The following is a 12950-nucleotide window of genomic DNA, read 5'->3' as shown; positions in this document are numbered from 1 at the left end:
TCCCACTCCACAAGAATGTGGCCTTCCAACCCTCTATTGATCCCAATGCCATAGACAACTGCACCATGACTTGATTGATGATGCAAGCTGCTCTTCTCCCTTCATTTTGTTTTTCCCTCCTCAAAGATATGAATGATAACCACTTTACGTGTTGCAACCATCCATTTCTTTCTACTACCACTCTGTAAGTCTGCCTGAGCCTCAAAGGGTACTTGTAGAGTTGGCAATTCTTGAATAAATCTCTTAGGCCCCCATCTCCACCCCACTCAGATGATGAAGTCTAGCTCTCGTCATGACTATGTAATTCAAAAAAAAAAGAACAAAGAGGAAATAGAAGCACCTCATGATCAAAGCAATTAGGCCATATCACTTAACATAGGCCACAAGCACTGCATCTAGGGGTTCTCAAGTTAGGTGCATCCGGTGGCTTTAGTCGGCCGGCTCCGTCCCTAACCTCCTAGCCGTTTTGATTCTCTACTACATAGGCTTAGGGCACATCAAGGGCACGATATACCTAGGGAGGCCACATTCACCTATGGTTAGACTTGTCTCCCTAAGCCACACCCACTGCACCTCCCTTATGCACGAATTGGATCCTTAAGTGTGGGACACCACCCAGGCTTGCTTGCGGTAAGACCTAGCTACCAGTTCCACTCGCATGAGCATGAATTGGGTCCTCAAGTGTGGGACACTACCCAAGCTTGCATGTGGTAAGACCCAGCTTCTAGTTCCACACACATGAGCACAATGCAGCACATGATAAGGTAGACACACCCCCTAGGTAGCACACTTTTTCTCTTTCAAGTAATGACGGATGCTGCAAACCACCAACATTGGAGGCCCCACCATCCACGCAATATATTCTTGGCCTTCAAAAACACAATCATTTGCCAAGCCTCTCACACAATATCCACCCACACAATCATTTGCCAAGCTCTCTCACCGCTCAACTGCCAAGACCCATAGACCACTTATCCCTTCAACTGTTTCAAGCAAGCACATATGGCTATCTCTCACCTAGCTAACACGCCTTCGATCCTACCGGGGTGTAGTGAGCTTACCTTGATGCCGAATGAATTGCCTCCTCCCTCAAGCACATTGATAGCTCCACAATTCGTAATGCAAGCTCAAGCACTCTCAAGCTTCCACCTCCAAGCTCCATCCTCCATAGTCATGCACAAGAAAAGATAAGAGAAGAGAAGAGAAGACGAAGAGAGGAGATGATGGAGAGATTCACCTCCAAGATCCCTCACCCTCACACACTCACTCCCTCTCTCAAGCACACACAAGCAAGCAAAGAGAAGAGAGGAAGAGAAGAAGATGAGTCCACTTTTGCCACACACCCAAGAATGAGCTTCTGTATTCACTTTTTGGCTTCTGTACATGGCATAAATCCCTTGGGCACCCATCCCTTTTTTTACATGACCGGCCATTGTGGCAAGAACACCATATTGGGGAATATGGGAATTTCCCATAAGTTTGGGACACGTGGTCAAATCTTTGGATTTGTCATAACTTGAACACTATAAATCCAAATCAAGTGCTCTATATCTCAATAGATTTCATTTTTGAAGCGCTTTTCAATGATAGGTCATATCATATGATTTTGAGAAACTTATGGGCATGTTATCCGGGTGCTACCTTTTTAGTATTCAAAAAATAGGAATTGGAAGATTCCCAAACTCATTAATATTGTGTTCAAGGTCCTCTTTTCCATTTCCTTCTATTTGTTGTATCTCTTTACCTATGCCCGTCTACCTTTTACAATTTGCATAGGAGGGAGCCTGACGCTCTTTTACAACAGTTTTAGAGGTGCATTGCATTTAAAAATGCGCTTTTTGCCTTTGACTTGATTTTTGAGGCCACCATTGTGCTTTTAACTGTTCTTTATCTCAATGCTTCTTCCATTGCATTTGCATTCTTGACTTCTTTTTATTCTGTCTCGAAGTGGGGTTAACATTTCTTTTTGCATGATATCTCCAAAATTGACTGAAAAAGTAACTTGCTTTTCGCATGCCACCCTACTCTAGAAGTTTTCATAGCTTTTTAGGATATTTACAAGAAATAATATCCAAAATATCAAAAATAGGCTAAACTTGTCCAAAAATATAGTATTTTTGAACCATCCATACCATGGACACTAGCGCTAATGACTAAGATGACATTGATTCTCTACATTAATAAGAAAGTCGGATGATGATGCACTCTAGAGTTTTTCACACTGTGTCCACGTAGTGACACAACAACGTGTGGGGCTTAGGACATACTCTTATTATTTCAAGAGCCTCAACCACATTGGTTGGCTACATCTCACATAACCATGATCATGCTTCACTCAACTCGGTGGTGCACTCACTCTTCCTATCCTAGAGAGTGGCAAATGCAAGATCAAATTGGAGGTATAGTGAGCATACACCTTACCTCCTTTCATTGTAGTCTTAACTCCAATGCTTATTTTATGGCTAGGATTTCCACCAAAAGTTAGGCACCCTATCTAGGTTTTTGGCCTTTGGGCCCAGTCCTCTTTTGATTTATGTACATATCTTAGGCTAACTGGACCTCTTCCAAATAAAGTGAATAAAAGTCCTATGCGTCAACCTTTATATACATTATGGTTCTACTAATCTAACTATGCAATATGTTACAATTTCCATGAGACTGAACTTAACTCTCAAAATAATTAAATTGCAAACGTGATGTCATTTTGAAAAAATACAATTGCCCAAAAAATAGTCTTGATGAAGCCCAAAAGTTGATGCATCCTTAAAAGCAACTTCCGGCACTTGCACTTTGACTTCCTTTGACTTGTCCTTCCAAGAGTATAGTTAACAAATATTTTAAAAACCCCTTTACTTACATGATTTGCAAATAAAAGGACATCTTTTAATGAAACTTATAAGGATAATTTTCCCTTTTGTAAATACAACCCAATGACTTTATTTAAATTTATTTAAATAAAATAACACTTTTGTGATCAAACAAGGTACACTTACATTTTTTCATGTACTCTCCTCAAGTTGTGTGCCATGCATCCAAGTCTTGGAGGCATTAATTGGAGTAATGTACCCCTTCTTTGTGGTAAATTAGATGTTTACAAGGTTGAAGAATCCAAATAATGCTTGTACTAGCTCAAACAATTATGATTCATTAAAGCACATACAAAAATGGAGGTGATATATAAAGAAGGGATGCTTTGAGGTTTTGTTAATAGAGGATTGATCTAATATTTTGATATTTAGTTAGCTTAAAAATTTATATACCATGTGTACAGTGTGATAAAAAGTGAAATGAGATGGATAACATAGAGTATGAGATTCTCAAATCTTAATGACACAAATAATGTATTTTATAATCTTACTATTATATTATTTTGGCTATAGGTTCGGAAAGCCTCGAACCTCCAGAGGGCTTCCTGAACCTACCGCATTTTTCAAACCTCCCTTTTTCAATCAAAACCCCCTCCCCTCCTCTCTTTCTCATGTGCAATATCTCATTTTCTCTTCACCTTCCCTTTTTTCATTAAAGCTTTCCCCCTCCCTTACCTCCCTTTTTAAAATTAAAACCCCTTCCCCTCCCTCTCACTTATAATCTCTATTTTTCTTTTCCCCATCCCCTTTTTAATTAAATTCTTCCCCCCTCCCCCTCTATCTCTCATGTGTAGGGCCTAGGTTCTCTCTCTCTCTCTCTCTCTCTCTCAGAGTTAGATTAAACTTATTAATTTAAACTTTTCTTTAATTAAACATTTTAAAAGCTTTTTTTAATTTAAAGTTTTTCGAACACAATTTTTCACACATTTTGAGAAGGAGATAGAATAAGAGAGAGAGAGAGAGAGAGAGAGAGAGAGAGAGAGAGAGAGAGAGAGAGAGAAGAAAATAATAATAATAATAAGACGAAGAGAGAAGGGGGACAAAGAGGAAAGAGAATAGTCTTTTTTAATTAAAAATTTTTCTTCTCCCCCCTCCCCCCTCTCTCTCATGCATAGGGCCTAGGTTTTCTCTCTCTCTCTCTCTCTCTCTCTCACACACACACACACACACTCAGATTAAACTTTTTACTGTAAATGTTTTGTTTAATTAAAATAAGGAGACTCTCTCTCTCTCTCACTCAGATTTAACTTTTTAATGTAAATGTTTTGTTTAATTAAAATAAGGAGAGAGAGAGAGAGAGAGCAAAAAAAAAAGAAGTGAGGAAGGGAGGGAGAGAAAGGGGGAACAGAGAGAAAGAGAATTATAGAGAGAGGAAATATACAATTTAAGAGAGAGAGAGAGAGGAAAAGAAAAAAGGAAAAGAGAGGAGAGAGGGGGAGAGAAATAGAGAGAAAAAAATGAGAGAGAGAAAATAAGAAGAAGAAGAGAAAGAATTTGAACACAGTGAGAGAATTATAGAGAGAGAAAATATAAAATTTAAAAGAAAGAAAGAGAATTATAGAGAGAGAAAATATAAAATTTAAGAGAGAGAGAGAAGAAAAGAAAAAAGAAAAAGAGAGGAGAGAGGGGGGAGAGAGACATAGAGAAGAAAATGAGAGAGAGAAAATAATAAGAAGAATTATAGAGAAAGAATTTGAACATAGAGAGAGAATTATAGAGAAAGGAAAGATAAAATTTAAAAGAAAGAAAAGAAAAAAAGATAAACTTTCTTTTGAATTAAAATAAGGAAGGAGGGAGAGAGAGAGAGAGAGAGAGAGAGAGAGAGAGAAAGAGAAAGAGCAAAAAAGAAAGAAGAGGAGAGGGAGAGAGAGAGAGGGGGAAGAGAGAGAAAGAGAATTATAGAGAGGAAATATAAAATTTAAAAGAGTGAGTGAGAAAAAGAAAAAAGGAAAAGAAAGGAGGGGGAACAGAGATAGAGAGAAGAAAATGAGAGAGAGAAAATGAGAAGAAGAGAGAGAATTTGAACACAGAGAGAATTATAGAGAGAGAAAAGATAAAATTTAAAAGAAAGAGAAAAGAAAAAAAATTAAAGAGAGAAGGAAAAAAGGAAAAAAGAGGAGAGAGAAGGAAAGGAGAGGAGAGGGGAGAGAGAAAGAGAGAAGAAGAAGAATAAGAATAAAAATAAGAAGAAATAGGAAAAGAGGAAGAGAGATGGGAAAAAAGAGAAAAGAGAAAATTCTTTTTAAAATTTAAATATTTTTTTTGAGAGAGAGAAAGGGAGAGAGGAGAGGGGGAGAGAGAGAGAGAGAGGGAGAGAGAGAGAATATAAAATTTAAACTAGAGAGAAGGAGAGAAGAAAAATATAAAATTTAAAAGGGAGAGAGGGAGAGAAGAAAAAAAGAAAAAATAGGAGAAAGGAAAGAAGAAGAAAAGGGGGCGGAGAGAGAGAGAGAGAGAGAGAGAGAGAGAGAGAGAGAGAATATAAGCATAAAGAGAGAATTATATATAGGGAAAAGATAAAATTTACATACTTTAAGAGAGACTAAGGGGGGAGGGAGGGGAAGAAAGTGAAAGAAAAAGAAGAAGAAGAAGAGAGAGAGAACATGTAGAGAGAATTATAGAGAGAGAAAAGATAAAATTTAAAAAGAGAGAGAGAATAAAAAATAGAGGAGAAAGAGAGAAGGAAAAGAGAGGAGAGAGAGAGAAGAAAAGCACAAAGAGAAGAAAAGGAGAGAGAGAGAGAGAGAGAATGAAAAATTAAAAAGATAATGGAGAGAGAGAGAGAGAAGAAGAAAAAAAAGGAAAAAAGAGGAGAGGGAGAGAGAAGGAAAAGAGAGGAGAGAGGGGGGAGAATAAAAGGAGAGAGAGAGAGAGAGAGAGAAGAAAAAAATTAAAAAGAGAATGGAGAGAGAGAAGAAGAAGAAAAAAAATGAAAAAAGAGGAGAGGGAGAGAGAAGGAAAAGAGAGGAGAGAGGGGGGAGAATAAAAGGAGAGAGAGAGAGAGAGAGAGAGAACTAGGAGAAAATAAAAAATAAACTAAAATAGAAGGCAAAGAAAGAGAGAGAGAGAGAGAGAGAGAGAGAGAGAGAGAGAGAGAGAGAGAGAGAAAAGACAGGGAATTTGGGGGAGAGAGAGAGAGAGGAAAAAGAGGAGAGAGAAAGATGAGAGATAGATTGTTGAGTGAAGTTGCCATGTAATAGCACGGCAATTTCACTTGTTGCTTCGAGGCAGCAAAGCTGCCACGAAGTGGCCTAGCATTCTATGCACGCGAAGAAGAATGCTAGTAAAAATAATGTGAAGTGTGATTGGGACTAATTCTCACCATACCACCTCGTCCTCCCTTAATATGCAACTCAAACACTTTCTATTTTGCACATACATTATAATGAAGCAAATAACACCAAAATTAAAGTTCATGTACAATATAATGTGATCATGATTCAATGATTAATGTCATACATAAAGTAGTACCTTGGCTTTTTCCTATGAAATGACCAATCCACACTTTGAAATGGGTAAGTGCAAATCTTTTGCTTTATGAAACTCATGACAAGGACCTTGTACGTTGAGGGGTTTGAATTAATACCAAGTCATTTAGCACGTCATTTACATCTACATTAAACAACATCATCAAAGAGTGATAATGAGCATGGGATAGGTCACTAGCATGGTGAGTATAAACACTCATCCAACAAGGAAAACATCACCATCAACAAGTAACCATGACCATGGGATAGGTGGCTAGTATGGTGAGTATAAAAAGAACCTCCAAGAAACTTCTATAGTGATTTAAAGTAGCCATGTGAAGATCTTATAAACAACTTAAGCACGCGCATCATTTTCTTTTTAAATTTAAGGGGAGGAATTGTCATTGCAAGAAGCTTAAAAAATGGTGACGTGTAGCTCTTTATGGGTTGTTTTGTTTTTCCCAAGAGGTGGTATGAGGGGGGATATGATGTAAGGGAGGAGCCCAGTATACCGACCATGATAATATTTTAATGCTTTAGGGTAGCTAGCATTGACATTTAAAACATAAAGAAATAATGTTTAATATGTCCTCATTTAAGAGAGGAAACCACAAAAAGACTAGGAGCATTTTATGTGAGAGAGAGAGAGAGAGAGAATGTGTGTATGTATGAAGTTTTAGCATGGTAAGACAATCCTAAGATGCATCAAAGGCATATCCTGCATGTATGTATATATATGCATGCATACATCCATATATGCATACATGTATACATATATACATAGATACATACATGCACACTCACACATGCACGTATGTGCACTGTGTGTGATGATGTGGAGTGAATGATTGGTGTTGCAAAAGTGTGGAAGAAGTCATGTGAATAAGTGGAGGGATATGCCCAACGTGGGGACTCGAGAGAGGTTTGGGGGGGGGGGGGGGGGGGAGGGAGTCCATAAATTAAGGCCAGGACAGCTAATGTTGCTGGGGCCGAGGTGGCCCATGTAGGCCCACCGACCCCTTGAGTTTTATTGAATCAACCAGCCCCAAAGTACAAGGAGTTTGTCATGCTCGTGTTTACACCTCGCCAGTATCAATCAGCAGATGGAATGGATGTGTGATACTACAACAAGAACAAGCAAACCAAAAAATGATGAGAGGAGGATAATAAATGCCATGGTAGACGGGACTCGGGACGTGTTGTGTGTTGCAATATAAAGACTTTCGAGAGCACACCATCATCAGAGTGGCTTGGTGTGACGAGAAAGAAATACAGAGACGTAGCGTTTCTCTCTCTCTCTCTCTCTCTCTCTCTCTTATATATTTCTCTGAACATATTCATCTCTTGCTTCTCCCCTGCAAGGATCGTAGATGAAGGAAGCACAGCGGGGAAGCCACAAGCTTAGCCTGCTCTCCTCTCCGTCACCTCTGTATCACAGCAATTATAGTAACAATACCGGCTATGGATCCGCGTCCGAGGACGCGGAGTCCATGAGCGAGGAAATCCTCTTCGGAGACGAAGTGCCGGGAGATACGACCAATCAGGATAGCGCAGAAGCTGCAGTTGCAAGTAGCTCGTATCGCAATAGAGATTGGAGCGGCCATGGCGATCTAAATGCAAAGAATAATAATAAGCATAACAATAGGAGGAGGAGCAGGTCGGCGTCGGTGAGGGAGAGCCTGCTGGCGGAGGCGTGGGAGAGGAAGAGGGAGATGATGATGATGCAGAAGAAGTCATGGGAGGAGTCGTCGATGGAAGGAGAAGACGAAGAGGGAGGAGGAGGAGGAGAGGAGGAGGCGGGTGGTAACGGGCCCGGGTCGGAGGGGGCGGAGGAGGAGGACCGGCAGGAGGGAGGGAAGTACGTCGACAGGGTGGCGGGGGCGGTGGTCCGGCGGAGGCGCGGCCGGAGGCAGCGAGTAGTGACGGCGGCGGCGGGCGGGACGAGGAGCCTGACGGACGGGGACTTCGAGGAGCTGCGGGGGTGCATCGACCTGGGGTTCTCGTTCGACGAGCGCAGCCTGCCGGACCTCTCCGACACCCTCCCGGCCCTCGAGGTCTACTGCGCAGTCTCCCGCAGCCTCCACAACTCCCCCGCCCGCAGTACCTCCCCCGTCTCCCCCTCCTCCCCCTCGTGGCGCGTCGCCTCTCCAGGTAAATAACCAATTCACTCATTCCTTATCTTATTGCTTAAGACTTATCCAAACTTTTAAAATGACTCGATTATTACCGATTACTTACCCCAAGTCTAGAAATGACTTAATTATTACCTATTCCATATCCAAACTTTAGAAATGACTTTTAACCTATTACTTATCCAAAGTTTATAAAGGACTTATTACCTACTGCTTATCCAAAGTTTAGAAGTTACTTATTACTTATCCAGAGTTTTATCCCGGGCTTAACGAGTTGCATTTATTAGGGCAGTCTTTTAGTTTATTTTATTACCATGCCTAGCCCCCCTAATTAGTGCATGCCATACCAATGGTAGGGTGACATTGCCCCTTCTTTAGGGAAAATTGCCCTCAATGATATTCCCGAAAACGTTTTTCATAGCCGTTACAAAAGCCTTCAAACATTGATAATTCACAAGTTCTTTCAATGACTTTTGCAAGTCTTTGGCATCATAGTATAACTAAAATGGCATTAGGTTTTACAATTGGAAAACCTTCTTCCTCAAAGTTCTAATGTTCCCCCCCCCCCCCCCCAAATTAAACAATTCAATTGACATTATATCTCTGTTTTTCATGAACATTGACCTAATAAACTAACACTATTTGCTTTTCTTTTGTGGTTGCCTTTTCTTCCTCTTTTAAGGGCTCAATTCTTTATTTTAAGGGCCCTAGGAACCAACAAAACTAGCATAAGAGACATAAAAAGCACATATAGTAGAGACACATGAAAACCAATGTAGGGCACTATTCCACCACACATAATGTGCGCTCTTGTTTACTTTTTCATTCATTATGTCTTTATTCATTGGCCTCCCCATAACTTGCCTATAAGATTTTCTTCATTCTATTTTTGAATTTAAAAATTAAAGTATAAAATAGAGCTTGTGTATCGAGCCTTTGGCCACTTCAGTTGAAATCATATTGTCCAACTAGTCACAATAAGGTCATTCTTCCAAAGTTAGTTTTCATCTCAAACCACATTTATGTCCTATGGGCACGAACCATCTAATTACTAAAATATCATAGAGTTTTTGCATTCTCAATGTCATTTTCTAGTCCTTTAATAAAAAAACCAAAGTGATTATTTTCAAGCCCTCAAATTAAGAGTGTCATTTGTAGTTGAGTTTAAGGATTATACAAAGTTGAAACCAAAGTACATTTGGTGGGAATACAAACAACTGGAAAGAAAGGAGTAGATATGGCTTGGACATTACAATCTTTGAATAGAAAACCTAAAAACTTGAAATGTTTGGCCTTATTCTAGTTGGTTAGGACAAAAGGTCTTTTGTTAGCATTGAATTCCCTTAAATCTACTTACCTCATGGTAGTTGTCCCTACCTTATTATTTTCTATTGAACTACTCAATTAGCAACCCCTTTGTTAGAATGCTTGTAAGGACACACACTTACTCACCCACCCTTTCTCCCTCCCTACCCCACCACCCCCAGATGTATAATGCTTAGGTGCAAGATTCCTCATGTGCACTTGCTACTATGTTAGGTACAATAAGTTACTGCTATGTGAATCAAACTTCAAAATTCATTGCAAACTCAAATAACCATTTCAAGCCTATTCTTTTATGCATGAAGCTTACAATTTATTTTCTTTGTGAATTGTATTGTTCTTGTGTAGATCTAGTGCAAAGCGACAAATCCTATCTACTTTGGGTTTGATTTAACTTACCACTTCTTTTTTGTTATTGAATATAGGTGATGATCCAGACGAAATCAAAGATAGGTTGAGACATTGGGCGCAAGCCGTAGCATGCAATGTCAAGCTCTACCAATAAAGCTGCAAATATCTCCACACTTAGTAATCAATGAATAAAGTTATAGGGTGCATTGTGAAGCTATGGTGGTAAAGAGAAAATGTATATTAGAGAGCCCCTTAACCTCCTTCACACCTCTACCTCTTGTTTCAGCTAGAAACTTATGTACTTCATCCTCCTTGCTTTAACCATTGGTTTAGTCAACCACGTACTCATCATCTTCGTAACTACAATGACCTAAGATCTTCATGCCCTCTAGACACCATATGTGTTCAAATCATTAACAACATCATATCATACAAGAGATTCTTCACTTAAGTTTGTCCCTAGAATGTTCCATATGCCTAATATTTCTACAATCATTGTAACCATTGACACTATATTCAAGCATGTGTAAGTATTCTAGTTCAACTTTTAGCCTCATACATGTCTTCCTTCAATTCTTTATTGTTAAACAACCTCTTATAGAAAAAAACAAGCCCCTTTTCAAACAAATAATCATTGCTTTCTATTTCAGCTTACCAAATCTTCATCAAGAACATTATGATGACATTTGAATTAGTAGAATGTTTCATATGTGTGCATATTTCCACAATCATTGTAAGTATTGCTTGTCTAAGTATTCCAGATTGGCTCGTAGCCTCATCCATGTCTTGCTTTAATTCCTTATGAGACCACACCTTAGAGAGAAAGGATTGACCCCTCTTCAAAAAAATAGTGGTTGCTTTTGTATGCATTTACTAAGCACATTGTGAAGGCATTTGAATTAGTTATTCAACACTTTATCTCAAAACCTAAGGACATTGAATATCTCCAAATGTGAGGACTTTTGTAAGGTTACTAAATAATCATGTTTTTTTCTCAAAAAATTACAACTCATGTTGGGTGAGATAGCTTTCTTATAAGCTAAGGTTTCAAACTATTGAAGTTAGTAGCTACTTAATACTACCTTCATTTCATTTTATATGACAAATTCCAAATAGAGAATGCGCATGATACATTGTATTGATTAGGTGTATATCTAATTTAAGCAATTGAAGATGGTAAGAGCAAACCATGCAAACCACTCAAACATGTAACATAACTCAACTACATTCCATACAACTTGGTAATTCAAGTATGCTTGATCGACATGGTAGTTAAACAAATAAGGAAGATTTTTCAAGTTGGAACTTAGTTTTGCAACACTTACAAGTATTTGCATTGTTCATGAAAATTTGAGGCTTGGTGTTAAAGGAATTATAAAAATGGAAGAAAATACCTTTCAATTTTGTTGTTTTAGGAAATGCAATTTAAAGTCTTAAGAAAAAATTACAAAATTTTAAGTCAATGTTTTAATATTTATTTTAAAACATGATTTATGTGAATGTTGGGGTTTACAATGAATACTTAAAACAAAAAAACACATTTTCTCAACTAAATATTAATATTTCATCACTTACGAGACTGAAATCCTAAAGTTAGACTCTCAAACCCTACGTTTTGCATAGGTAGCATGCATTTTTGTCCTTTACATGATTGTTTAACTTTTTTCACTAAACTAGTCCCAGTAGGTACTATGCGACCATTGCATTAGGTAGTTTATGGCCATTCCATAGATACTATATGACCATTGTGTTAGGTAGTATATGGCCATTGCATATGTGATAACTATAGGGATGGTGGTCACCTTGATTCCTGTTTTGGATTTGTGATATTTTTAGAAATCTCTACAACATATGTGTCACAAATCATGTGGTGGGGGGACTTGCTTGAGCTGTTGTGCCAAACACATACCATACACATAAGAGGAAGCTCACTCAAGAACACAAGAAGAGAGACGGAGGCTAAAACATTTTCTTACTAATTTATTATTCTTCATTCACACAATACAATGTACACAAAGTATAGAGAAGATACAACATAAAGGAAAGTGCCCTACTAAGTCAAATAGTGCATAACTGGCTATACTAATCGATGGGCATTATAACTATGCTAGTTGTAGGTAGGTGCAAAAAACCAAATATAATAAGTGATAAGTTAGTGGCAATGTGAGGATCATAATGACCATCGACATACTAAGTATAGATGTGCAGACCTATCTAACTAGGCGATCCATCATCAACATCTGCACATGTTGAGCTTGCCATCTCAGCACTCCCCCATAAGCTCAACTGTAAGCTTGCTTCGATATTTTTGAAGCTTCTTTACACCCAATTCCTTTGTGAAAATGTTAGCTATTTGATCCTATGTGTTGACATACACCAAGTCAATCTCTCCTACAAGTATATTTTCTCTCAAAAGTGGTAATGCACCTCAATGTGTTTTTTCCTAGCATGAAACATTGGGTTTGTGGCTAACTATATGCTACTCATGTTGTCATATTGAATGAAAACTAGACCATCTCTCTACAAATACAAATCACCCAATAACTTTTGCAGCCATACAACCTCACATGCTACCATAGCAGTAGCTCTATGCTTAGCTTTATGCTTAGCTCTATGCTCAGCCTCTATACTCAACAATTCATAGGTTGCTTTTTGCTACTCCACGTAACTGCTACACTACCAAGGGGAAACATAAATTTGATAGTAGATATTCTGTCAAGTAGCCCAATCTGTATATGTGTATCCAAGCACCTATATATTCTTGCCTATCTCATAAAAAATTCCATAATATAAACTAGACTTCGCATACC

General features: G+C 38.5%; 1 protein-coding gene across 1 annotated transcript; it reads left to right on the top strand.

Annotated features, from left to right (window-relative positions):
* The first annotated feature begins 7502 nt into the window (after positions 1-7502).
* LOC148009217 (uncharacterized) lies at positions 7503-10800 on the top strand. The gene is made up of 2 exons (XM_087673678.1): positions 7503-8485; positions 10215-10800. The coding sequence occupies exons 1-2, from the start codon at positions 7705-7707 to the stop codon at positions 10292-10294; spliced, it is 861 nt and encodes a 286-aa protein (XP_087529804.1). The 5' UTR covers positions 7503-7704; the 3' UTR covers positions 10295-10800.
* Positions 10801-12950: the final 2150 nt, after the last annotated feature.

The sequence above is a fragment of the Lygodium microphyllum genome, unplaced genomic scaffold, assembly GCF_053477565.2.
Source record: "Lygodium microphyllum isolate KBCC unplaced genomic scaffold, Lygodium_microphyllum_v1.1.10 scaffold_32, whole genome shotgun sequence".
NCBI lineage: Eukaryota > Viridiplantae > Streptophyta > Polypodiopsida > Schizaeales > Lygodiaceae > Lygodium > Lygodium microphyllum.
The sequence above is the reverse complement of the archived record's forward strand: the minus strand, read 5'-3'. Positions and strand labels throughout refer to the sequence as shown.

Excerpts from the sequence above, each read along its gene's own strand:
- LOC148009217 (XM_087673678.1), top strand. The coding sequence starts at position 7,705 with ATGAAGGAAGCACAGCGGGGAAGCCACAAGCTTAGCCTGCTCTCCTCT. Across the intron at positions 8,486-10,214 it reads GTGGCGCGTCGCCTCTCCAG|GTGATGATCCAGACGAAATC; the intron begins GTAAATAACCAA and ends TATTGAATATAG.